Genomic DNA, 24,701 nt, shown 5'->3' on the forward strand with positions numbered 1-24,701 from the left:
TTGTCCTAGGGATCTGCCACTGCAGCTGACATTGAGAGGACAATCTCCATACCTGCAACTCCTCGTCTGATTCTGCTTGGTATGTTCACATCATTGGATCAGCAAGCAACAAAATTTTCTATTAAACGGCAGGAAGCTGTATTCAGCACTGGATGGTCAGCCTTGAGGGCCACGTCATATGTGAGGGGATCCAGCCCACCTTCTTGACGGGGCTTGCTGCATTATTTTCCACCTTATACACCTTTAATCTCCAATACCACAAAGAGGCAGCATGCACACTCGAATTCATCCAAAGGTTAGATACTTTCAGTAAAACCTGTATTTTTCGTATCTTTTCGATGACATGCTATTGCACATCTATACATTTGCTGCCTTTTATTGTGTTGTTAATCTGAGTGAGTTACACAACTTGATTTTTACATAGTGTCTGAAGAAACACTATCATTTTTCAGGCGCTTCGTTGGAATAAACCCTGAGAGAGGCACCAAGGCTGGACGGGGCAAAGTCTTATCAAAGAAAACTGGCAAAGTCACCAACAAAAAGACAACAACAGTCAATCCACATGTAGCCACTCTGCTGAGGAGACTCATGGACTTTGAGTGGGACTTCATTTAAAATGGTGAGTTTACTCAATCCCATTACTCACATATATTTATCAAAACACCAGCTTGTCTCATTCCTCTAATTCTTTCTCCCTCTCAATCTCACCATCCTTCTCCCTTCCTCTCTCTCCCTTACAGAGTAGAAAGTCTGAATCCCTCTTCCATTCTCTCACTCTGATATTATTTTTTATTCTCTCAATTATTGTTTTACTCATGACATCTCTTATTCTCACACCTTGTATTCTTTCTGTCATTCTCTCTGTGTTATTTGTGTTCTGTTTCTGAAACTACACATACAACTGTTTGAATGTTCCAGGCTGGGATGTTTTGGCTGGCTGAGAGGTTAGTTCAGGGCTTGGGATATTTTTTCTTTGGATTTTTATGTTCATGGTCCACATTATGATTTTCTATGTGAGAAGCTGCAATGAAAGTTATTTTGGAACTCATCTCTCTCTCTCTCTCTCTCTCTCTCTCTCTCTCTATCTCTCTCTCACACGCAGTCAGAGGGCTACCAAGGCTGGATTGAGAGAACTGGTGTCTTCGAGTGGGCCATAACTCATTCACTAACTCACTCCCCCGCCATCGCTCAATACTTGGACTTTCACACTTAACCATGTACCTTGTAAGAGCCTGAACATACAGTTCATATTTGGACATGATGTAACATGTCTGGTGGTGTTCATTATATGTTAATTTAAATTTGAACTGTTTTTGACAGACAGCATTATATTGACAAAACATTTTTTATTCAATGTTCTTTTTTTTTTATTTGTACCACTGATATGCCTTAAGGCTGGGCAATATATTCAGTATATTCACGTTACATGATATAGGGCAAGATATTATCTGAGAGTTTTGTTGTAATTCTATGATGTAGCTCAACTGTCTGTAACTGTGGGTATTCCACAAAGCAAGGTTAGTAAATTTGCCAGATTACTTTAAAAATGCTATAACTTCTGAAATTTGGTTTGTTATCATGAACTGGAATTGCGAATCATAACTGAATCATATTCAAATAGCTAATTCAAATTTTGCTTTACAGATTCAAAACACTATCACGATAATGTCATCTTTTCACACTTATCTGGCTAATTTTCTAATCCTGCTTTGTGGAACAATCCCCTGGTTAAAAGCTGCATAACAGCAAATGATGCAGTTTCTTCAACTGAACTGTTCTGTTCTGGTCACCTGGTTTAGTTTTCTAAACACTGTTTCATATTTTTCAATATTTATATTGTTAGTCAAAAAAGGTGATATAGTTGATCATGTCAATATTTCTGAGCCTAAATGCCTTGTACTTTTATTGCACTATTTTCAGCAAAAAGCCAAAGGTATTTTGAGAGAGAAGGCTCTCTCTCTGGTTTTTGTTAGCACTAGTTTAACATGCAATTGTTCTGAATGTTTCCAACTTTATATTAAAATAAAAAGTAAAGTGCAATAAGAAGCTGTGGATTTTTTTCTCTCACATTGTAATTACATGATTGAAAAATCTATGATTTAGCTCTGTTCTTCACTCACAAAAAACATTTTGTTATGGTTTGCGTTCTGTGCTTGTAGCCAGCTTTGGACAGAGATTTTGGGAAGACTGACAACCAGTAAGGTCTATTATAGCCTTTTTCAGTCAACTGTAAGATACTGTAAAAGAAAAAAAAACAGCTATGTAATGTATTTTTAAACAAGTCAGTTAACTGTAGAATACTGTGAAAGTAATCAAAAAACCAGTTCATACTGTATTTTTCATTAACAGTACAAAACCGTAAATTTTAGTGACAGTAAAAAAATGTAAATTTTACAGTAACTTAATGGCAACCCTGCTGCCAGTTGTTTACTGTTTTTTTACAGGAAAAGTATTAACAGTAGGGCTAGTTTTAGGTTTGTTGGAGCAGGGCCTGGGATACTTGGCTTACAGGGAATGTGAATCAAATTTGTAGGATTGGAAGATTTTACTGTGACCCGCTTATCTAATCTTTGTCTTGACACTGTGGCTAGTGTATTTGGGAAGGTTGTTCTCTCCCAGGGTCTCAGCTTGCTATAGGATAATTTATGAATAACAGTTCTGGAACAGCAGAGGCCCAGGGTGTCCTAGTTGCTGCCGACACTGATAGCAGCCGTTCACGTGCTGTTCAAGGCCTTAGAGGCCAGTAGTGTGGGTGAAGGTGGTTGAACTCGGGGGGTTGAGGAGGGGAGGGCAGTGCGCCTGGGGGGCTTTGGGGGGGGGGGGCTGGCCATGCTGGGGATGAGTGGGATCCCAGACTTCACCAAGTCCTCCATCTGGCTTGTGAACCTAAGAGGAGAGACAGGGGAGGGAGTGGATGCTGGAGAGTCAGAGGGGAGTGGAGATAGAGGTGGAGAAGTCCAGGGCAGAGGTGGGGGGAGTGTGGAAGGGGGATCCACAGGGAGGGCAGGTGGAGCAGGGTCACTGTTGTCACCCTGGAGCTGGCACTCTTTCTGTGGAGGAGCCTTTCGCTGGTGGAGAGTAGGGCAGGAAGTTGTTTGGTGCCTCAGGCAGTGTAGAAAATTGTCTGTCAGCCGTCTAAGTCCACGTCCATTTAGGTGGGGACCCTTTCCTTTGAAGAGATCATCACGTTCCCAAAACAGGTTGAAGTTATCAATGAAATGTATCCCTTGAGACTCACAGGCATTAGAGAGCCACGTATTCAGTGCAAGTAGGCGGCTGAATTTATTTATCTTTCTGTCAATGGTTGGAAGAGGCCCACTGATAAATTATTGCATTTTTAGCTCATCAAGTCTGTTAAAAAGTTTAGAGAAATCTTGTTTTAGCAGTTCTGATTCCCCTTTGCTGGTGTCAACAGCTCCCACATGTACAATAACTTGTTTGATTCCTGGGTGGTTAGACAGTACCTGGGAGAAAAGTCCAGTTATATCACTGACCATGGCACTTGGATAGCTGCATGCGATGATCCTTTCATTGTTCACAGCGCTGATAGCACCGTCTCCCACAAGGAGTATATCTTTCTCCTTCACCTCTGGCCCAGATTCTTTGTCTCCGTGGGCCTTGTGCTCCTTCTGTGTGCCGGTGTTAATTCCACGTTTCCCCTTGTGAACGAAATCATTATTTCTTCCCAGTTTCCCATTCATAAAAGTACTTTCCAGCTCGTTCTCACTTAGTTCAGACAGTGGTTGATATCTATTTTTGAGCCATATATCTGGCGATGTTGTATTTCCCCTTGTAACGTTATCATTCGTTTTTCTCATTCTGTGTATGCGTTTTGGCTTAGCACCAAGTGTATGCCAGGTGGCAGTGGAATCAGTCTGTTCGGGTCCCACTTTAGCAAGTTATGGGAAAGACACCGCATCATCTAGGTTTAGCATTACGTTTTGATTAGTGGTAGCATTCTGGTTATCCCCAGACTTAGCCGTCTTACCACAGGTTGCTATGGGGAGTGTCTCATGTAGTCCTTTCTCAGCTTCCAGTGTAAAAATCTTTGCCTGGAGCACAGCGATTTCCTGTAGATATTTCCGACAGTTTTGGCATAATGAGTCCGTCGTGGGTTTTGATGGATTCGAGACGCTGGGACCGTGAGGCATCATAGAAATCCACGGCCACTACAGGCTAATAATGTTAGTATTGCTAGCAGGCTGCTAGCAGGTCACACCAGTAGTTCAGCTTGTAGTATTCTCCGAAGGTTTAAAAGTAGTAGATCTCTACCTGTGGCAACTTTAGCTGTCAGTAGATCAGATGATCCATCTCAGTAGTTGTCATTAAGCCAGAAATTAGCAGCCGATGTGAGGAAAAAAAGGTGAAATAGAGCAGAAATTCAAAAAAAAAAAAGCAGGAGCAAAGCAGCAAGCATCTGACCACCCCAGTGACCAGGAAGTTCTCCAGGAAGTTCTAATTATCAGGTAATCAGGTAATTTAACCAGTAGCCGTGTGGCAATGCTTCAATACATTGCATCGAATTGAACACGTGCCGTGGGCCTGCAGAGGATCTGTGCTTGTTTATTTTGTCAGTGAATGTCTAATCATGTTTTGCCTGTCCTCAGGTTGACTGCTTTTGTGCTGAGATCCTTTGTGAAAGCAAAGTCTTTCATCTACATTGACCCAACAATAATTGAACAGTCAAAGACTTGGCTGGAGAGTAAACAACAAAGCAATGGCTGTTTCCAACAGTCTGGAAAACTCTTTAACAACAGGATGAAGGTAGGGGGGAAACGTCTCTATTGAGTTTGTATGAACATGACTGATGCTGACCAAATGCACACACTGATCAGACTTGGAGTAGAAATAATAATTTTCATTGAGTGACGTTTATTTTTTTTAAATTTCTTTTTGTGATCATAATCATTATGAGAATGTGCAAGGAAAACTAAAGAAACCCCGAGAGGCATCAAGTGCCTCTGTCAAAAAAAGAAACATCATACATAATTACAAGAATTAAAATAAACAAATAATTACATAAACGATGGTAAATGAATATGAAGAAGAAACAGAAAAGGAAAAAGAAACAAGCAGAAGTGCAGAAAAACAAAGGAATAAAGAGAGAGGGCAGCAAATAGAAAGAAAAAACAGTAAAAGAGTATGCGATTAATTATACACAAACAAGAAACAGCAGTTTGATAGCTCAGTAAGCATGATAATTGTTAAGTTAGTACTGTTGAACAGTTTTTTTTAAAACATATTTGGTGAAAGGTGAAAGAAATGAGGAGGGAGTTGATTGAAAACTTTGGCTCCTCTGAAATGAAGACTTAATTGAGACATTGTTTTTTCGAGTAAGGGGCAGCTGAAGTTGTCTCTTACATCTTTTATTATAACTATGATTTTCCTAACTTCTTCTGACAAAGCTGTTGAACATGGGGGGAAGCTGATGATGAATTGCTTTGAAGACAAATTGTGCAAATTGTGGAAATTCACTTAAAAGATGCTGAGTGTAGCTATTTTCTTAAAGAGCGGTTGCGAGCGAGCTGAGTAACTTGCATGTGAAATGATTCGAACGCAGCGTTTTTGAAGGAGATAGATAAGTTTCAGCTTGGTAGAATGGGTGCTGGCCCAAATAACGCTACAGTAATTAATGTAAGGATAAATCATGGAACAGTACAACATCTGAGTTGTTTTTTTGAATTTTACTTACGATACCAGTATTTCTGGCAATTTTGGATGTAATCTCAGTAGTCTCTTTAATATGGGGTTTCCTGCACAGTATGTCATCAATTAAAATGCTTAAAAATGCTTAAAATCTAGATAAGGAAGTTACATAAATGGTATTATCATCAATCATCACCTCAATGTTTTTGGCACTTATTTTGGTTTTTCAACAATTGAATATTAAAAACTTTAATATGTAAATGTAAAACATGTAAAAAAAAGTGTTTTTTTTACCTTCAAAGACAATTTGTTGAACCATTCTAAAAACATATGTAGTTCATTGTTTACTGCTGTAATTAGATACTGAAGATTGCTATCTATAATTCCACCCTGGACGTTGGAGGTAAAATCGTCATTACAATGAACACATGATGTTTGCTCTCTACAGGGTGGAGTGTTAGATGAAGTGACTCTCAGTGCTTACATCACTACTGCCTTGTTGGAGATGAATATGTCAGCATCTGTGAGTATACTCTTTCCAGTACAACTATCTCATGCTGTTTTCACACCCAGCTGCAAGATTGAAAGGAATTTCCTGTTAAGAACTCGCACACTGATGAAAATGAAAGAAATCCAAAAGAGACCAACTAATGCAAAAGGACTGAGATTTATTTACCAGAGCTGAAAAAGGCACAAAAAAAGCAAAAAATGAAAAAAGTGCGCTTTTGACACTTTTTGTTACATTTGCACCTCATGTAAATAGATGTCGGTACATTTTTGCATCACTTGGCCTCTTTTGAATTTCATCAAGTTTTATAAGTGTGAGTTCATGTTGGTTTCTTTTTACCTATGATTGCAGACATCTGTCACTTGCTCTGTTAAGGTATATGAAATAATTTCACCTCTTGAAAGTAGAATTATTACAAGGGTTCAAGTACTGATCAAAACATGATTTATCTGTTAAAGCATACTGTGGTGAATAGCAGCTTGTCTTGCCTGAGGGTCTGGCCAAACTCAGTGCCTCCCCTACTACTGAAGACCTGGGCTACGCCTCCCGCATCGTCAGGTGGCTGGCCAGCCAGCAGAACTCCTATGGAGGTTTCTCCTCTACACAGGTACAGATTAAACAGCGGCAGACTGGAATTTTAGTTCTATAAACATTTCTTTCGGTTGAGTTAATTCTTAAGGGGCGGAGCTAAAGAACCACAGTTTATCAGAGCACAAGTTAGCTAACTGGCAAAAAAAATAAACATTTAATACTTAAATATGGATTATTAAATATGAAACGTGCTTTATACATAAACATATGTAAATTAATATGTTTGTCAAGTATGTATAAATTTGTTTGCTATTGTTGAGGTGGAACTGGGTTTGTGTGTTGTAGGACACAGTGGTGGCTCTTGAGGCCCTGGCTCTCTACTCTACTCTGGTGTTCAGTCCAGATGGTTCAAGCACAGTGACAGTCCAGTCTCCCAGCGGCCAGCTGACATTTGATGTGAACCAGAGCAACAAGCTGCTCTACCAGGAGAGGGCGCTGCAGGATGTGACAGGAAAGTACAGCCTGGAGGTGAAGGGTACTGCATGTGCCTCAATGCAGGTCAGTGGACGAGCTCGTAACTCTCCTAAAATTGGTTCATTGTTCCTTCTGATGATATCATTGACTATGTTTACAAGCATAGAGATACACATTGGCCATACTCTGGTTAAGGTCTTACTCACTCTATACATGTGTCACAATTCAATTCATTGTGATATATCATGATACTACAAACGTGCAAGCCATCAGGTTGTAACAGTTTCTCTCAAAATAAAATCATGAGAAGAGATACAGGTCTATAGTTCTGGATAGCAGCAGGGTTAAGGGAGGGTTTCTTAAGAAGAGGCTTGACTCTGGCAGTCTTTAGAGCAGCCGGAACAAGGCCCGAGGACTGGGAGGAATTGATAAGGGCAGTGAGGAAGAGAGTGATGTCGGTGGAGATGGTTTGGAGAAGAGTGGAAGGGATAGGATCAAGGGGGCAGATGGTGGCTCGGTTAGACCTGACAAGTGTGAGGACATCTTCTGGGGAGAGGGTAGACAAGGAAGCAAGCCCAGGGACATGGGGCAGAGAAGCAGGTTTGGAGTAAGGAATAGTATTGTTAGTGGCCGGATGATGGAAGGAACAGCTGATGTCATCCACCTGGAGGAGAAGGTGGAAAACAGTTTACTGGGTTTGGAGGCAGAAGACTGGATTTCAGTAATGAGCACAGTAACAAACAAATAGCTCACCAAGTGCTGCTAGATCCCAACAAAAAGTGCTCTACTGAACCAAGCTGAGATAAAAAACAGAAGATTCTACACTGCAGACAAAATGTGTACTGGCTTCAACACACAATAGCGCTCCGCCGCGGGCGCGTCATGGTTCACGTTGTTGGGCCAGGCCATGTGGTTAAACAAAGGAAAGGCCTACTTGTAAAACTAAAAGCCTAAATCTGTGGCCTACCTGGAAACCTAAAAGCCTCAAACAATAGATTCCAGCAGGCCCTGGAATTCACACTTAGGTGTGAACTGGTTTGAATCTAAACTCCAGTCTCTCATTGGACAAGACTCAGACAAGCCCAGTGATGTCACCATGACGTCACTAAGAGTATAAAAACCCAGAGTCACCTAAATTCCAAGCCCCTTTCTTGTGACTTTCATTGCTAACAAGGTGGTACTTGAAAACGTTCGAACTGTTCTTTTGTTTAGCCGAGGCACAGTCTTCAACTCGCTGGACGAGCCCAGACTGTTTAGTGTTAGCTGTAACACTGTTGGATCCAGAAGGATTAGACTAGCTGTTTGTGTACCCGGCATTCTAACTCCTTACACGCACTGTATGAGTAACCGGTGCGTGTAGCAGACCTGCAGAAGTGGACTGGAAGAGAATACAGCTAAGGGCACTCCTTCCCTCCAAGAAGACGACGTAAGGATACGTTTCTTCAATCAAGTCGACTCTTGGTTGACATCTTCGCTGCCTACGAGGAAAGCCAGCTGGCCGTTGTTCCGTGCACGGAGAGATAACTGTTCCGCCGACCCGCCTGGGAGAACCCACTGGATCGATAAGATGGACTGAAACACACATCAATCACTCGAGAGTGATTTCCCAGGTAAGAGGCTTTGGTTCTGGGCACAGACTTGAATAGGTGTGTTAAATAAGCTTGACTGATCAGAAGCTATAATTGTGTTTATTGGGAAGCGCATCGGACCGCCGCGTCCATATTATGCTGTGTGAAGATACCTCAATCATTATGCTTGCTGCTTGATTTGATTGTGTTAACGTAAAGCTGATTGTGTTCAATTGCATGCCACTGAGCTTACATCTGTGTTAATAGCCACCGTAGAGAGCCAATATACTGCATTTTACCAGTTCAAAGACCAGTAACCCGGTGTACCACTTCCAAGTCGTACCCCGAGTTCCTGTGTGGTAAAAGGCTATTGTTGTGTCTCTAGACGGCGAGTAGAATCTCTAGGTTTACCCTGAGTGCTTCCCTCTATTCTCTCTGTCTCTCTCTCTCTCTTACTAACACCACACACATACACACACCCACATCTCATTACACATTCATTGCTACCTAAGAATTAGATGGTGTTGGTTTAGCTGCCTAACTCCAACCCCATCTTGGTTCCAAAGCCCCTTTGTTCAAACTGCGCGGTCACAGCCGCCATCTTGAACTCTCGCGAGACGTCCCACTCACGTGGTCACGTCCGCCATCTTGCCCTCTCTCTCTCTCTCCCTCTCTCTCTCTCATCTCTCTCTCTCTCACACACACACACAATAAGAATAATAGTGATGTAAATGCCCAGGAGCCAACAACTGATATAAAAGGACAAAGAAAATAGTACGTGGCAAAACCGCCATTACAGGGCACACAAAGCTACTATTCCAGTATTTTTAACCTAGTTATCAACCATGTAGTGTAACAATAAACCTACATTACATACACACAATACTTATAAACTTTTTACATCAATTTTGAGTGATTTTTGGGTTACAACCAACCTGTAAACAGTCGGAAAAGGAATTGAGACAGCACACCGACTGTCCTTTTCTCCAACTATTGGATTATGGACGCGATCGGTGCCCGCACGCACTTTCCCAGTCCCAGTGACTCTTTGGAGAGGTACTGGCCCCTACTGTCATGAAATAAAATAGCATGGCATTATTTGACCCATAAATCCGTAATAGTAAATAAGTAAGTCTATAAATAAAGTTTGACAAAAATAAAGAAAATACATCTTCAAAAATAAACAACAAAACCTTTATGAAAACAAAAATATATATATCTCAAAACCCTTTTTGTGAGTATCACATTGACAATGAATCACTCACCATCTCCCAATACTCCAACCCAGCAATTTTAACACCAGATGAGGTTTAATTTACTGGTGAGGTTGAAGTCCAAAGTATACTGCAGCTAAAACGATAGTTACAGTGTCGTGGACTTCCGAGGAAAGGGAAGAAAGATGCGCAGGGGAGAATAGAAATCCTGCTTGTAGAAAAAATAAGGAGTAAGATGAACTTGTTGGAGCTTTCTCAGCACTCAGGGATAAGAAGGTAGGAGTTGTTCCAGACAGGACGTCAGATTAGTAAAATGGTCTTTGAACATATTTTCTATCAGAAATAAAGTTTACCATTATTAGTGAGCTGTCTCTCTCCTTTCCGCTTTCCAGGCGTGCATGGTGCTGAAAAACAGTGGCTGCCTCTCAGTTCCTCTCAGTTTTTATTTTCTTACTATTTTCACAAAGGAACAAATGAAAATTAAGTCCTTTATTAGTGTTGTATCTGCCGTTTCTGACCAGGAAAATGACTGTGGTCATTTTCCGTTTTTCATTATTTAAATTTTTGTTTCTGAAAAGAAAATACAAAGACCAAAAATTACACGGACCATGCAGGTCTGGAGAGCGGAAAGAAGAGAGAGAGAGACAGGGGGAGCAAGAGCAAGGGAGGAGTTGTTTAATTCAGTAATAAGAGTAAACTTTGTTTCTGATAGAAAATATGTTCTAATGTGTTCAATGTATTAGCAAAGGTATTCTTGACTTATAAATCAAGTACAAAGATTTAACTAATGTCATTACTAATGATGTACTAATTTGTTATAAATTATTAAGATATAATTGATAAATGATTGATAATAATGAATTGATGTGTAACTCCATGTGAACTCATCATTAATTCATCAGTAATTCATTTTTTATAAAGGGCTTATAAACATTCATTATTTTAAAGTGTTACCATTTAAATTCGTGGTGGAGGAACGTAATTCAGGTCGTGGTGGAGACACGTTTTTTTCCCATAATGTGTCCACAACACGTAAATCACCGTTTTAGAGTTCGTGTTCATTTCACGTATTTATGTGAGATCATGTTGGTTAAAACAGATTTACTCGTTTCCAGTTTAGTTCCACTTTACCAAAAGCTTCTTGTTGTACCAGCTATGTGTGGATATGCCGTTTATCCAAACTGGATAAAGGGTTTAAGCTATACGCTTCTTCATACATCTGCGACTATGAGGGTAGCTGTCTACTAGCTAGCCGGCTAGCTATCTAGCTAGCGCACTACCTAACACTGTTGTTAAGAGAGTCTCACCCCAGCAAGTTTCTGATTAATGATTGCTATATATGCCTACATAATCACAATGTCGTTTTATTTTCACCAGTATCAAACAGAAACAGGCTGACTGGCAAAATTGGTATCAGTCACGATCCCTGATTATCCTACTCCTATTCTGAGAGGCGTGATGAATATCACATTATATTCTGGTTAATATCAGATCCCTAAACTGGAATTGGAACTGAATGTGAACAGACTAGCAATCCCTACTCTCAAACTGTGTGGCTTCTCGTTTTTCCTCATAGACCTGTGACAGGCTGCTCTGATACCGATTTCCCCAGTCAGGCGGTCTCTGTTTGATACTCCTGAAACGTCAACGTGATTAGTAGTGGTTTATGAGGGTAGCTAGTAGACAGCTACCCTCAAAGTCGCAGATGTATGAAGAATCGTATAGCTTAAACCCTTTATCCAGTTTGGTCGTGGGAGTCTTGGAGGTCAACCTGCATATACGATATACATCGGAAATGCTCATCTTTGGCAGCTCCCGAAGACACCGTGAATAAAACAACGCCATATCCACGCGTAAACAACAAGCTTTCGGTAAAGTGGAACTGAACCGGAAACGAGTAAATCTGTTTAACAGAATGTGGAAATCAGTTGCGCATAACCCCTATTCAGCCATAGCTTTCACTCATTGGCGGTCACTGTATCTATGCCTGCTGTTGCTGTGGTTCTGTTTAGAGTGGTTACAACCAGGTTACAACACGGCAGCTGCCGCCTAGTGGTCAGAGATATAACACCTTGAAAAACATGTCTTATGTAACCGTAAGAATCGATTAAGGCCGGATCTACTAAAGGTTTGCACCAGTGCAAATTGCATTGCGGGTGCTAAAACCTTGTTATCTGATCTACTAAGCCAGTGCACAGGGCATTTGCGCCTGAAATCATGGGTTGATCTGTTGTGACACAATCATCTACACAGCATAACATGCAGTCATTATATCGCAGGGTTTAAACGAGTATGCTGACTTAAAAATGTACAATTTAAGCCTCAGTGTCTCTGCGACATTGCCTTGATGAAAACAATGCAGCTAAAACGTGCGCATAATAACTGTCACGACAGCTATACCATACCTTCAGAAGGTCTCCATCCCTCCCACACTGGCACCTGCGTCTCAATCAGGCTCTTCTGCACTTGCTCCCCAAAGGGAATTAAGGCTTCTCTTTGGCTTTATTTGTGGTAAGCATTTTGGCTCACCTCCTCATATCATACCAGTGCTTTTTACCTCCACTAAATCGCGCTTCTGGTGCCCAACTGCATTCACTTTGTGTCGTTCCAGAGTGACTTTTTGCGCGGGTAAAACATCTCTTCTTTGCAGCTCTTTGGGGTTTTCTCTGTCACCAATACTTCCAGCTCCAGTGGAGAGACATTTGCGCTTCTTTTTCCCATCATTACGTTGCTGCTAATGGACTATTGTGCGCATTGCTTGGCCCTTATATTAGCGTAGTCGCAATTCTAATTAATTATCTGTGCCTCCGCTCATTTGCGTGCCCTACTTTAATAAATACCTTGCGCTGGTGGTACCAATTCCACCCGCAATTGCTTTTGCGCTGCGCCGGGAATTGCGACATGTTAGTAGATCTAGGCCGTAGTGTTTTAAAAAATCTATACAATTTTGAGATAGATAGCATCGCGATACTCAACAGTATCAGTATTTTCTAACACCCCTAGTAGTTAGGGAGAGTTCTTTAAGGTTGTTTTTTCCAGCTGCTTCCTCAGCTTGCTGTGCCAAGTCCTCAATGTAGTTCCTTTTGTCACCTTTGACACTTTTCTTCACCTCCTTGTTTGCTGCCTCATAATCTCTCTGGGCTGCTGCCTTTTTTGCTCGTGTTTTGCATGTTTTTCCTTTTTGGCCCTCCTCTCTCCTACTCTTATCAGTGTTTCTGTTGACAACCAGGGTTTGTGATTGGTTTTCCTGCTCCCCACTACTTCCACACGTCTCCTTCCAGATGTTTTTCAGGCTTTTCAAGTGTTCCTCCACTGACTGCTGGTCATCTTCTTGCAGGGCTTGAAACCTGTTCTTTAGGGTGGTCTGATACAGTTAATCTGTTCCTATGTTCTGGAGTAGCTGGATGTTGAATTTGACTCTGCCACCTCTACTGTTATTACATCGCTTCAGCTTTAGTTGTATTTTTGCTGTCAGTAGGTGGTAGTCTGACCCAGCGTCTGCTCCTCTCTTCACTCGTACATCAAGGAGGGAATGCCTGAACTTCCTGTTTATGCAGATGTGGTCAATCTGGTTTTCAGTAGTGTGATTAGGTGATATCCAAGTTGCTTTGTGGATGGGTTTATGAGGATAGACTGTTCCTCCTATAGCCAGGTTGTAGTCTGCACAGATGTCAGCAAATCTCTCACCGTTTTTGTTCATACTGCCAAGCCCTTGCTTTCCCATTACCAGTTCGTATCCACTGTTGTTCGTTGCAACCTTTGCATTCATGTCGCCCATGACTACCAAGATGTCTTTGTCTTTCCTGGCCTGGAGCAGGGCTCTACGCTAACTTTTTTCCCAAGGAGTACATGTGCTCCTAAATGAAAAAATGTAGGAGCACACAAAGAAATTTAGGAGCACAGTGAAAAATGTTCAAGTAAGACAGAGTTTATTAACAAACAATTTATTACATACATATTTATACTGCGCGTGCGTGTGTGTGTGTGTGTGTGTGCGCGTGTACTAAGGGACACACATCTGTGTATAGCACAATACACAATAGCACATACCACCAAAATCACACATTGGCCCATGCCTACTAGACGCAAAGGATATCGGTTGTCCAGCTGCTTTTGTATGTTGGCTGTCTGGCACGCTTAGAGGTCAGCCAGCGGTCCACGGCAGGAGTGGGATCGAACTCCTCGACAGAAGGCCCCTCCAGGCTGATCCTCATCAGGTCTTCAGTGGTGGAGACCCCAAGGCAGCTTCTTGTCGAATTCTTAATGCGGTTCTGCGCAGAGAAGCCTCGCTCACTAAGGCTGGGTATTGGCAAGGACCTCACGATACGATACGTATCACGATACATGGGTCACAATACGATACGTATCACGATACATGGGTCACGATACGATTGTATCACGATACATGGGTCACGATACGATTGTATCACGATACACTGCGATACGATACATATTGCGATATATTGCAATACATTGCAATACTCCACATAATTTACTGAAAATGTAAAAATAGAGCTGAAAATACAACTTGCTGTGTACCACCTGCAGGCGGGGTCATTTGGTCATTTTTAGGGCAAGGCCACTTTGGACTTTGATAAATACAAATTTATTGGGACATCACGGCCAAAATGTAGGGCACCAAGGCCAAAACCAATGGTTATTAAAATCCTTTTTTCAGTCCTTTTTCCTCAACAAAATAAATATCCCAATAGAAAAATTAAGTGCTGCAGTGTGATACAGCACATACGTAAGATGGCTCAGACTGCAAAGTTAGTTACATGTCCAGTAACACACGATAACGTAAGTGTAACCCAGGTTATTTTCTGTAGCTACAAATTACAGATGTCCCCTAAACGCCTCATGCAGACTATCGGTAGACGCTACAATTTACCGATGTTCCATAAACGCCTCATATGCAGACTACTGCTACTGATAGCGTTTTTGCTGCTCTCAACCCGGTTAATTTTGCTGTATTCTTCATTACAGCGGCTAATTACCCGCTGTACATTTAAACTTACACTAGTTCTGCTCAAGCACTCATAGCTCTCTCCTTCTTTTAGCGACTTTCTCGCTAATCCCACAGTTGTTTACACGCTTTTCAGATCTTCTAGTTACCTAGCTTAGCAGTTAGCGATAGCTTAGCAGTTAGCGATGGCTTCTCTCTCTCTCTCAGTTTAATTAATGATTAGCTGTTAATGTTTACGTTAACACATATATTTGCGGGAGTGGGAGAAATCTCGCGCTACTGTTGATGTCCAGCGTGATGACGGAGACTCTGGGAAACGTGAGTTTGTTTATTTGCTGTGTCGCATGTAGTTTTAAATGAGTTCAAAACAGGGCATGCCAAACTGGCCGTGTGGATAGTTAATTTTAGAAGGGGCATTATGGCCACACTCCGGGGCATCCACGGCACTGGCCGTTTGGCCGTGGTGTACGTTAATTCCTGCCCTGCACCTGGGTAGTCTAATATGTAACTACATCACATTATATTGATAACTCAGCGGACAAATTGAGTCAAAACTATTTAATTCAAAGGGATTTTAAATCCGTTTAAAACATGAATAATTTTTTTTAATGTATCGATATGAGGGGCTGGAAAATCGATACAGTATCGTGGAAAAAAAATATTGCAATACTCAGCTGTATCGATTTTTTTGCACAGCCCTATCGCTCACACTGGGCGGCTGAAATGGGCAGCACCAGCATAAGCTGCACCAACTCCAGTATGATCTAGGGAAAAGATGATATCTTTCAATTTCATTTAAACTCTTACCATTAACTTATCAAAACCAACCATAGAAGGATACCATACATAACCACTCAGTACTGTTGGCCTACCTTGTAATCGTGCCTGTAGGGGTCCACAGGCCACTGTAGGACTTGTCCTTGAAATTGTGGCTGACCAGGATTTTCAGCCCCTGCCACTCATCCTGGATCGCAGCCATGTTGCACCCCGATCTGTAGGATTGAACAGAGCAAGTGAGTTTGCAAAATATGCAAACATAACATTGTCTCATATGGCAATGCAGTGTCAAATAAATTCTTACCTCTCTAGAGGCTCCTTGAAATGCCTCACCAGGTCTGCCACACCATCATCACCAAAGGTGAGAAGGCTGGCCTGGTCTTCTGGCCATGTGTCAGGGTTTAGCACTCTGAAAGACTCCACTGGGGTCTGGACACCCTCATCCTTCAGCAAACCACCAAACCTGGCTTTGAGATCATCCACGCTGATGTTGATCAGAATCAGAATCAGAATCAGAATTCTTTTATTATGCCGAGTATGTTTGCACATACAAGGAAAGTGACTTGGTGTGGTTGGTGCATAGGTACATAAATATAGCAAATACAAGAAATATCAAAATATTAACAAAATATTAACAAAATATTAACAACATATATACAAGCATTGTATATATATGAGAGGTAGAGAGTCAGTGAGAGGCAGGGGGGCTTGTTTGTGAGCCCCACTGCCATGGGGAAGAAACTGTTCAGGTGGCGTGAGGTTTTGGTCTTGATAGACCGGAACCTTTTGCCGGATGGAAGTCTTTGGAAGAGGTGGTGACCGGGATGGGAAGGATCAGCGATGATCTTTCCCGCTCTCTTCCTGGTCCTGGAGTGGTACAGGTCCAGTAGAGATGGCAGGTTGCAGCCGATGATCTTTTCGGCTGACCGGATGATCCGCTGCAGTTTGCCTCTGTCCTTGGCGGTGGAGGCAGCGTACCAGACGGTGATCGATGATGTGAGGATGGGCTCAATGATGGCCGTGTAGAACTGGACCATTGTTTTCTGCGGCATTTTGAGTTTCTTCACCTGCCGCAGGAAGAACATCCTCTGTTGGGCCTTCTTGGTGGTGGCAGTGATGTTCTCCTCCCACCTGAGGTCCTGGGAGATTATTGTTCCCAGGAATCTGAATGACACACATGGTGAGGGGGGCGGTTGGGGCTGGGCTCCTCCTGAAGTCTGCAACCATCTCTACAGTTTTCAGAGCATTCAGCTCCAGGTTGTTCTGGCTGCACCAGGAAGCCAGGTGGTCAACTTCCTTCCTGTAGGCGGACTCATCCCCGTTGGTGATTAATCCAATGAGGGTTGTGTCGTCCGCAAACTTAAGGAGTTTTACAGAAGGGTGGCTAGAGGTGCAGTTGTTGGTGTAGAGGGAGAAGAGTAGAGGAGAGAGCACACAGCCTTGTGGGGCTCCAGTGCTGATGGTCCGGGGCTCAGAGACAAGCTTGCCCATCCGCACATACTGCTTCCTGTCTGTCAGGAAGTCAGTGATCCACCTGCAGGTGGGCTTAGGCACGTTCAGCTGGGATAGTTTGTCCTGGAGAAGAGCTGGGGCGATGGTGTTGAATGCGGAGCTGAAGTCCACAAACAGGATCCTGGCGTAGGTGCCGGGGGAGTCTAGGTGCTGGAGGATGAAGTGATGAAGAGTCCCATATTGACTGCGTCGTCTACAGACCTGTTGGCTCTGTAGGCAAACTGCAGTTGGTCGAGGAGGGGGTCGGTGATGGCCTTGAGGTGGGCCAGCACGAGGCGCTCGAAGGTCTTCATTACCACAGAGGTCAGGGCTACTGGTCTGTAGTCATTAAGGCCTGTGATCCTCGGCTTTTTGGGAACGGGGATGATGGTCGATGTTTTGAAGCAGGCAGGTACCATGCATTCGTCCAGTGAGGTGTTAAAGATGTCCGTGAACACTGGAGCCAGCTGGTCTGCACAGTGCTTCAGTGTGGAGGGTGAGATAGCATCCGGTCCAGCTGCCTTGCGGGGGTTCTGTCGTTTAAAGAGCTTGATAACGTCTCTCTCCAGGATGGAGAGAGGTGTGATGGGGCTAGGGGGGGGGGCAGGGGCTGTCTGGGGGTGTCTGGGTCTGGAGGGGGGCGGTGTCTCTGTCCTGGCTGAAAGGAAGAGGTGTAGAAGCTGTTGAGGGGGGCTGGGTGTGAGGGTCAGAGTCAGGACTGTTCCATTGTCTGTCGAATCTACAGTAGAATTCATTCAGGTCATTTGCAAGTCTGAGGTCATTCATAGAGTGTGGGGATTTGGTTTTATAATCTGTGATCTCCCGTAGTCCCTTCCAGACTGACAAGGAGTCGTTGGCAGAGACTTGTTGTTCCAGCTTCTTAGAGTACTGTCGTTTGGCCTCCTTAATCGCCTTGCCAAACGTGTATCTAGCCAGTCTAAACCAATCCCTGTCTCCACTCTTGAAAGCCCTCTCCTTCTCCAAACGCAGCTGTCTGAGTCTTGCTGTGAACCAGGGTTTGTCATTGTTATAACTCACCCTGGTGCGTGTTGGAATACAGCTGTCTTCACAGAAGCTGATGTATGATGTCACAGCCTCTGTGTATTCGTCCAGGCTGTTGGAAGCAGTCCTGAAAATGTCCCAGTCTGTGTTATCCAGGCAGTCACGCAGTTCCTCCACTGCTTCTCTGTTGTTCCAATTCTTAGTTCTCCGCACAACAGGTTTAGAAAGTTTTAGTTTCTGCCTGTATGTTGGGATCAGATGAATAAGAGTGTGGTCAGATAGTCCCAGAGCCGCGCGGGGGACTGCGCGATAAGCTCTGCTGATAGTGCTGTAACAATGATCCAGGGTCTTCTCCTCCCTGGTCGGGCATTTAATTAACTGTTTGTATTTGGGGAGTTCGTGGGTTAAGTTGCCCTTGTTAAAGTCCCCGAGGACAATAACTGGGGAGTACGGGTTCCCTCTCTCCACTCCCAATATTTGTTCGGCAAGTTGGCGTTAAGCCTCTTGCACGTCGGCTTGCGGGGGGATGTAAACGCCAGCCAGTATAAAGGAAGTGAATTCACGGGGAGAATAAAACGGCCTGCAGGTGATGAGAAAAGATTCCAGGTCAGGAGAACAAGTTTGTGAAATCACTTTCACATCGTTGCACCAGTCTTGGTTTATATAGAAACAGATCCCTCCACCTTTTGTTTTGTGTGAAAGCTTCGGGTCGCGGTCCGCGCGTAAGAGCTGGAAGCCGGGTAGTTGTACAGCGGAGTCCGGTGTAGAATCACACAGCCACGATTCCGTAAAACACAGAACAGAAGAGAGAGAAAAGTCTCTATGTGTCCTGATAAGAAGACGCAATTCGTCCATTTTGTTGCACAGTGAGCGGACATTTGAGAGGAGTATTCCCGGTAGAGGCGTGCGTAATCCTCTCTCCCTGAAGCGCACTAGGGCCCCGGCGCGCTTGCCTCTCCGTCTCCGTCTCCGTCTCCGCAACACCGCTTGGCCAAGGGCTAGAGCGCCTTTGACCAAAATGTCCTGTAAATCCACGGATGAGGCGAGAAAATTGGGACATAAATCCGATGTTGTCGAGTCCCTGATGTTTAGTATCTGGTCCCTCGTATAGATAGTCCGAGTGGAATCACAATAAACAGAATTAAACACTAAAAATAAACAAAAAAGAGCACACCAACACACCGTGGCGACTGGTCGCAGCGCCATCTTGAGATATCTTGATGGCTGCCTCCATGTGCTGCTTCAGAACATGACGTTGTTTTCAAACTCTAGCCATGGGAACATTTTGAGCCAATTCGCATTAAATCTATATGTTCTCCCTCCGCCGGCTCCAGTGGACGTTGAAGTGACAGCGGGGGTCACGGTAGCTTCGCTAACGTTGTTCTCAGCCGCCCTGTCGTTACTAGCCGCCATGTTAACGTTAGCCGCCTCAGGTAAACCTTGCGAAGAAGCCTCGTTAGTTGAACCTTGCGAATCCCCCTCGCCGGATTCTTCTTTCTCCTCGTCTCTTTTTCGCTCAAAATAAAAATGAATGGGCTTCATTTTTAGCGATGTCTGCACATTAACTTATAGCCTATCGTACCGATACTTTTTTGTTCACCTTTCTCTCACTTGACACCGGCTGCGTCATCATAGAAAACTCTACTGTGGTTGGCGCATTGCGGCTTGTGGAATGTGGGACTTTAGCAGCGGGGGGAAAAAAAGATTACGGTAGGTTGTAATCTTTACTCGCACACTGTGCTCGTAAATTATTTTTCCGGTTCGCACATATCTATTTTTAGGGGCAAATGCGAGTGAAATACTTGCACTGTAGAGCCCTGTGGAGTATCTGTTATAACTGGTTGTAGAAGTGGTCCTTCAATTCCTCATCAGTGTCGTTGGTGGGTGCATAGCATTGGACAACTTGGAGGTTGATTCTGTTCTGGGTGGTTAGAAATCTTGCGGTGATCCTGGAGTTGATGAGCTCCCAACTGATGAGGGCCCTCTGTGCATCTTTGTAGAGCATGAGTCCCATTCTCTCCGTGTGTGCCGTCTGTTCATCTGGGTGTCCAGAGTATAATATGGACTCGCCATTGGCCAGCTTGACTTCTCCTGCTTGAAGCCACCTGGTTTCTCAATCCCAGGAGAGAGATCTTGTATCTCCTCATCTTGTCTGCTATAACTGACGTCTTCCCTCCTGTGTACATGGTCCTGACATTCCAGGATGCGATGTTAGTGGTTTGCCTAGGGGATGGAAGATTCCGACGCACCCTCTCCGTGTGGTTTTCAGCATGAGTCTTCATTGTCTCTTTAGCATGTATGCCTGATGAGTCTTTGGATCCTAGGTTATGGGGTTTCTTTCTTTTCATCAATGTTTCTGTAATCATTAGTATCCACTTCATAGGCGATTGGCCTATGAAGTTTCACCAGAGCCCTGTTGGTCAGCTTTATCTGTTTCCACCTCTCTTGACGGGGACGTAGGGATGGGTTTTGAGAGGCAGTTTACACACAGTGAAAAACAAAAGTGAAAGCAGTAAGGTGCTTGTATGTTTATATGTATGTATTATATGTTTAATATGGGAGTAAGCCAGGAATCTTAACCAGGTTTCTCATCATCAGACTATAAACTTATCAGGTTATTCTAACCCAGTTATGATGTTTGCGTGCATCAACCCAAAACAAGGTTACTGGAATAACTGGGTTAAGATGGGAATTCTCTGTGTATCTAAACGTAGCCAATGTCGACTTAATATAACTTCCTCCAGAAAATATTTACTTACTTTTCATGACTATTGAAAGCATCCTTGTGTATTAATTTCCCAGATGGCTCTTCGCTACAACGTCCCGACTCCTACTGATGACTCCACTTTCAGCATCCTGGTCAAAGTAGAGGCGGACTGCACCAGCAACTCTCTGAGACCTAAACTCACACTGAAAATAACATTCCAGTAAGGATCAACCATAAGGTCTAGACTACAGCAATGATAGATGAATACTGCAATTCTTCTGCATCCAGCATGTCTGCTCTTTTAGATAGCACTAAGTGATTGGTGATACATGGGGAAGTTGTTTACAACAGACATTTTATGCTATGTTGTAGGTTATTTTAAACATACAAAGTAAAATAGTGCTGTGTACAATATCAAACCTTTATGGTTCTACTACAGATATACTGGAAAAGAGGCCATGACAAACATGGTGATCCTGGATATGAAAATGCTCTCTGGATTTGTCCCAGACCTAGAGTCTTATAAAAAGGTGAGTTATTGGAGTGTCTTTCACCTGAATGGGAAGTTTTGTCACTGCATCATTCTTAGATGTTATGGTGACAGGATACACAGATAACCCAGCTGAATATTACTTCTTTACAGCTCAAGCGCGCCCTGCTGGTGGATCGTGTCGACCAGAAAGAAGATCGTGTTCTCCTTTACATACAGGAGGTGAGAGGAATTCACAGCGATGAATATCAGATGATGTCCTCCAAATCTGTCGCTGATCATTCATCTATGTTTCTGCCAACAGGTACCGTCTGGAATACCCATCAACTACAGCTTAGAGCTTGTGCAGGAGCTCCCAGTGCAGAACCTGAAGGCAGCAGTGGTCAAGATCTATGACTACTACCAGACAAGTAAATAGATACACAATGCTCCTACACAAAGCCATAAACCCATTTACTACATTACACACTGGCAGACTATGCTCCCTTGTAAGGCTGCATAGTAAAATGAAAAATCATCAAAATAGTAATGTCTATTCCTTGCTTTGATGTAATGTATGCTGGGATAGACTCTAGAATGAATGAATGAATTAATTAATTTTCAAATACTTAAGAGGCTGCAATTTGTTTTAGAGGGAAGTGTTTCAGACAGCTTCCTAAACAAAGTATTCCACAAATCAAGCTGCAAATCAGAGAAAATCTTTCATTTATTCAAATGGAGCAAATCCTAAACATTTTTAACATTCACAAATGCTGCCAAAATATCTACGTGTCATGATTCATAAAAAAATATATTCTTTTAAATCCTTTTTCTAGATGATGTCACTTTTTACAACAACCACAAACAGCATATTCCAGTTTTTGGGACTTGCAGGAGCTTTGCCTGTTCAGTCTCTCTCTCTCTCTCTCTCTCTCTCTCTCTCTCTCTCTCTCTCTCTCTCTCTCTCTCTCTCTCTCTCTCTCTCTCTCTCTCTCTCTCTCTCTCTCTCTCTCTCTCTCTCTCTCTCTCTCTCTCTAGTTTAACAATTCTACTCCTTCCTCTCAGGTGACCAGGCTGAGACCGAATGCATCTACCCTTGTGCTGCAGGTAACAATCTATAATAACATACAGTAGTACTGACATTAAAGAAATGTGTTACAAAATTCTTTTGACACAAAAAAATTGAACGATTTGATGACAATGTGGCCTAGCCATCATAGGATAGAAGAGTCTTAGGATAATTATGTCTTCAGACAGTTATCCTAAGACTATCTGACAAGCGAAACTTTTTTAGCTGAACGCAAGGGATAATGAATTAATCAGCTATTGAGTTAAATATTTACAATATAGTTTTTTCTTTCAGTTGCAGGAGCTTGAAGAGAAATGTGGGGTCACCACTCAGATTGCAAGTTTGCACTGATTCCAATAAAATTCAAAATAGACCTGCATATTATTAAAGATATGTGTACCTTGTGTACCTCCATGCCTGTTTGTGTACATGTATGTTCACATGTGCAGTATGCATAGTAGTTAAATTGTGTTTGATTGTTAGTGCAGTAGTGCAATTTAATGGAGTTTATGCATGTGGTTATCAAAAGCAAAACTAGACCTATGCTTTATGTAATAAAAATTATTTCAAAATGTAATAAAAATAAAATATAATCAAGAGTTCAAGCTTTTTGGGGGGAAATGGTATGTTTAAGAGTGTTCTGCAGCTGATTCCAGGCCCATGGACCAAAGTAAGATTAACTCTTCTTGGCACGTTCTATACAAACACTTGGTATCTTATAATAGAGCCATCTAATTTATCTAAAATTGTCCCATGTGGATGTCAATAGAATAGAGTTAATATACATAGGCAATTTGCCAAGGATGGCCTTAACAGTGTTGCATCCGACATGTAGCTAGTGATGTCCATCCACCGTATACAATGATGGGTCCTGTAACCTAGGTTTGTAATGCATCTCAGAGCAGCATGGCATAGTGAGTCAAGTTTTAACAAAGTAGATGGAGAGGCAAATTTACAAATGGTATCACCATAATCAAGCTGTGGCAGAAAACATGATTTAAATTCGAAAAAGAAGCATGAATGTCACACCAGACTCTGAATCGCTTGACCAAATCTGAAGAGTGGGTGGGACGCGAATTCAGGAGTCTGGAATCAGGCCAACTCTAATTAGTTCTACCTTTTCAAATTGGAGCAAGCACACAAATGTTCTTCATAAAATGTAACCTTTTCTAATTTACTTCTTTATTTATTCTTCCGATTCTTCTTCTGGACACTTTTTTGTCCGTTAACTAGTTTCACACTGTTTAAACTGTTAACGCTGTTCAGTCCTGCTGTTTGCAGCTCTGCGTTTGTAGAAATGAGTCATGAAACACCAGCAAGTCAAACCTGATATCCTGATGTCATCCAGATGCAAATCTATCAATCATTTACATTATGGATTCTACAATCTTTAGTTTGCTCACTGTATCGTTCAGTTTGTATCTGTGCACATTCACTACTAGATCTCATTCTGAGAGATGAGTACGCTGAGAGAGATGATCTTATTCCAAGTCTAAATCTATACTGTTTATTTGAGTTTGTTTATTTATAAGGACAACACACATTAATCAACATTTCTGTAAATGTGCCAGTGTTAGCCAGCTGGCTAATGTTCAACTGCAGTCCTTTGGCGAGATGCTTTAAAACCTATAAAGTGATAAAATTTACAGAACGAAGACAACAAGACGCCATAGAGACAGCAACAGTAACAAAACAAGAATTCTCAAGACAGAACACAAGCCATGCAAAGCAACAGGAAACAGCAAAACATCAGTACAATAATACAGCAACAACAAACACCATTTCGGCACATATAGCCATGCAAGCAACACGAAGCAACAACACACAGCCAAGCAATACTGACCACAATCATCAGTAATGTGATCTGTGATGTTTGGTTTACCACTCCACCCAGAATGAAGTGGAAATGATAGAAATGGGATTGTGACAATGACAGGATTGGAAATGACCACCAGCTATCATCAGCCAAATGTTGGTAAATTTGGGATGAGGCTGGTAAATTATTGTCATCCTCAATTATTATTATTATATAGAATCTAGGAAAGTCTATTTTTTTCTGATTGGGTGGTTGAACAGGGAGAATGGCTAGTCCAGATGCTGCTGCTTTGCTGCAATCTACTTTGCTTCAGACCCATTGTGGGTCTGAAGATAAGAGCACATTTTCCTGTTCAAAGCAGATAGCACTAGCACAAAAAACAAACTCTTTGTCCTCTTTGTTTCACACTTTAGTTAATACTTGCACATCACAAACTGAGAACATACTGACCTAGACCATATTA

At 42.5% G+C, this 24,701-nt stretch overlaps 1 protein-coding gene across 1 annotated transcript; it reads left to right on the forward strand.

Annotated features, from left to right (window-relative positions):
- The first annotated feature begins 2,914 nt into the window (after positions 1–2,914).
- LOC139915444 (murinoglobulin-2-like) lies at positions 2,915–22,474 on the forward strand. The gene is made up of 10 exons (XM_071904082.2): positions 2,915–3,078; positions 4,608–4,764; positions 6,095–6,169; positions 6,633–6,761; positions 7,031–7,243; positions 20,980–21,104; positions 21,324–21,414; positions 21,528–21,596; positions 21,679–21,784; positions 22,419–22,474. The coding sequence occupies exons 1-10, from the start codon at positions 2,915–2,917 to the stop codon at positions 22,472–22,474; spliced, it is 1,185 nt and encodes a 394-aa protein (XP_071760183.2).
- Positions 22,475–24,701: the final 2,227 nt, after the last annotated feature.

This window comes from Centroberyx gerrardi, chromosome 6, assembly GCF_048128805.1.
Source record: "Centroberyx gerrardi isolate f3 chromosome 6, fCenGer3.hap1.cur.20231027, whole genome shotgun sequence".
NCBI lineage: Eukaryota > Metazoa > Chordata > Actinopteri > Beryciformes > Berycidae > Centroberyx > Centroberyx gerrardi.

Bases quoted from the DNA above. Each gene is read 5' to 3' on its own strand.
- LOC139915444 (XM_071904082.2), top strand. From the start codon at position 2,915: ATGCTGGAGAGTCAGAGGGGAGTGGAGATAGAGGTGGAGAAGTCCAGG. The intron at 4,765-6,094 runs GTAGGGGGGAAA...TGCTCTCTACAG, and splicing joins TCTTTAACAACAGGATGAAG to GGTGGAGTGTTAGATGAAGT. The intron at 7,244-20,979 runs GTCAGTGGACGA...TTAATTTCCCAG, and splicing joins CTGCATGTGCCTCAATGCAG to ATGGCTCTTCGCTACAACGT.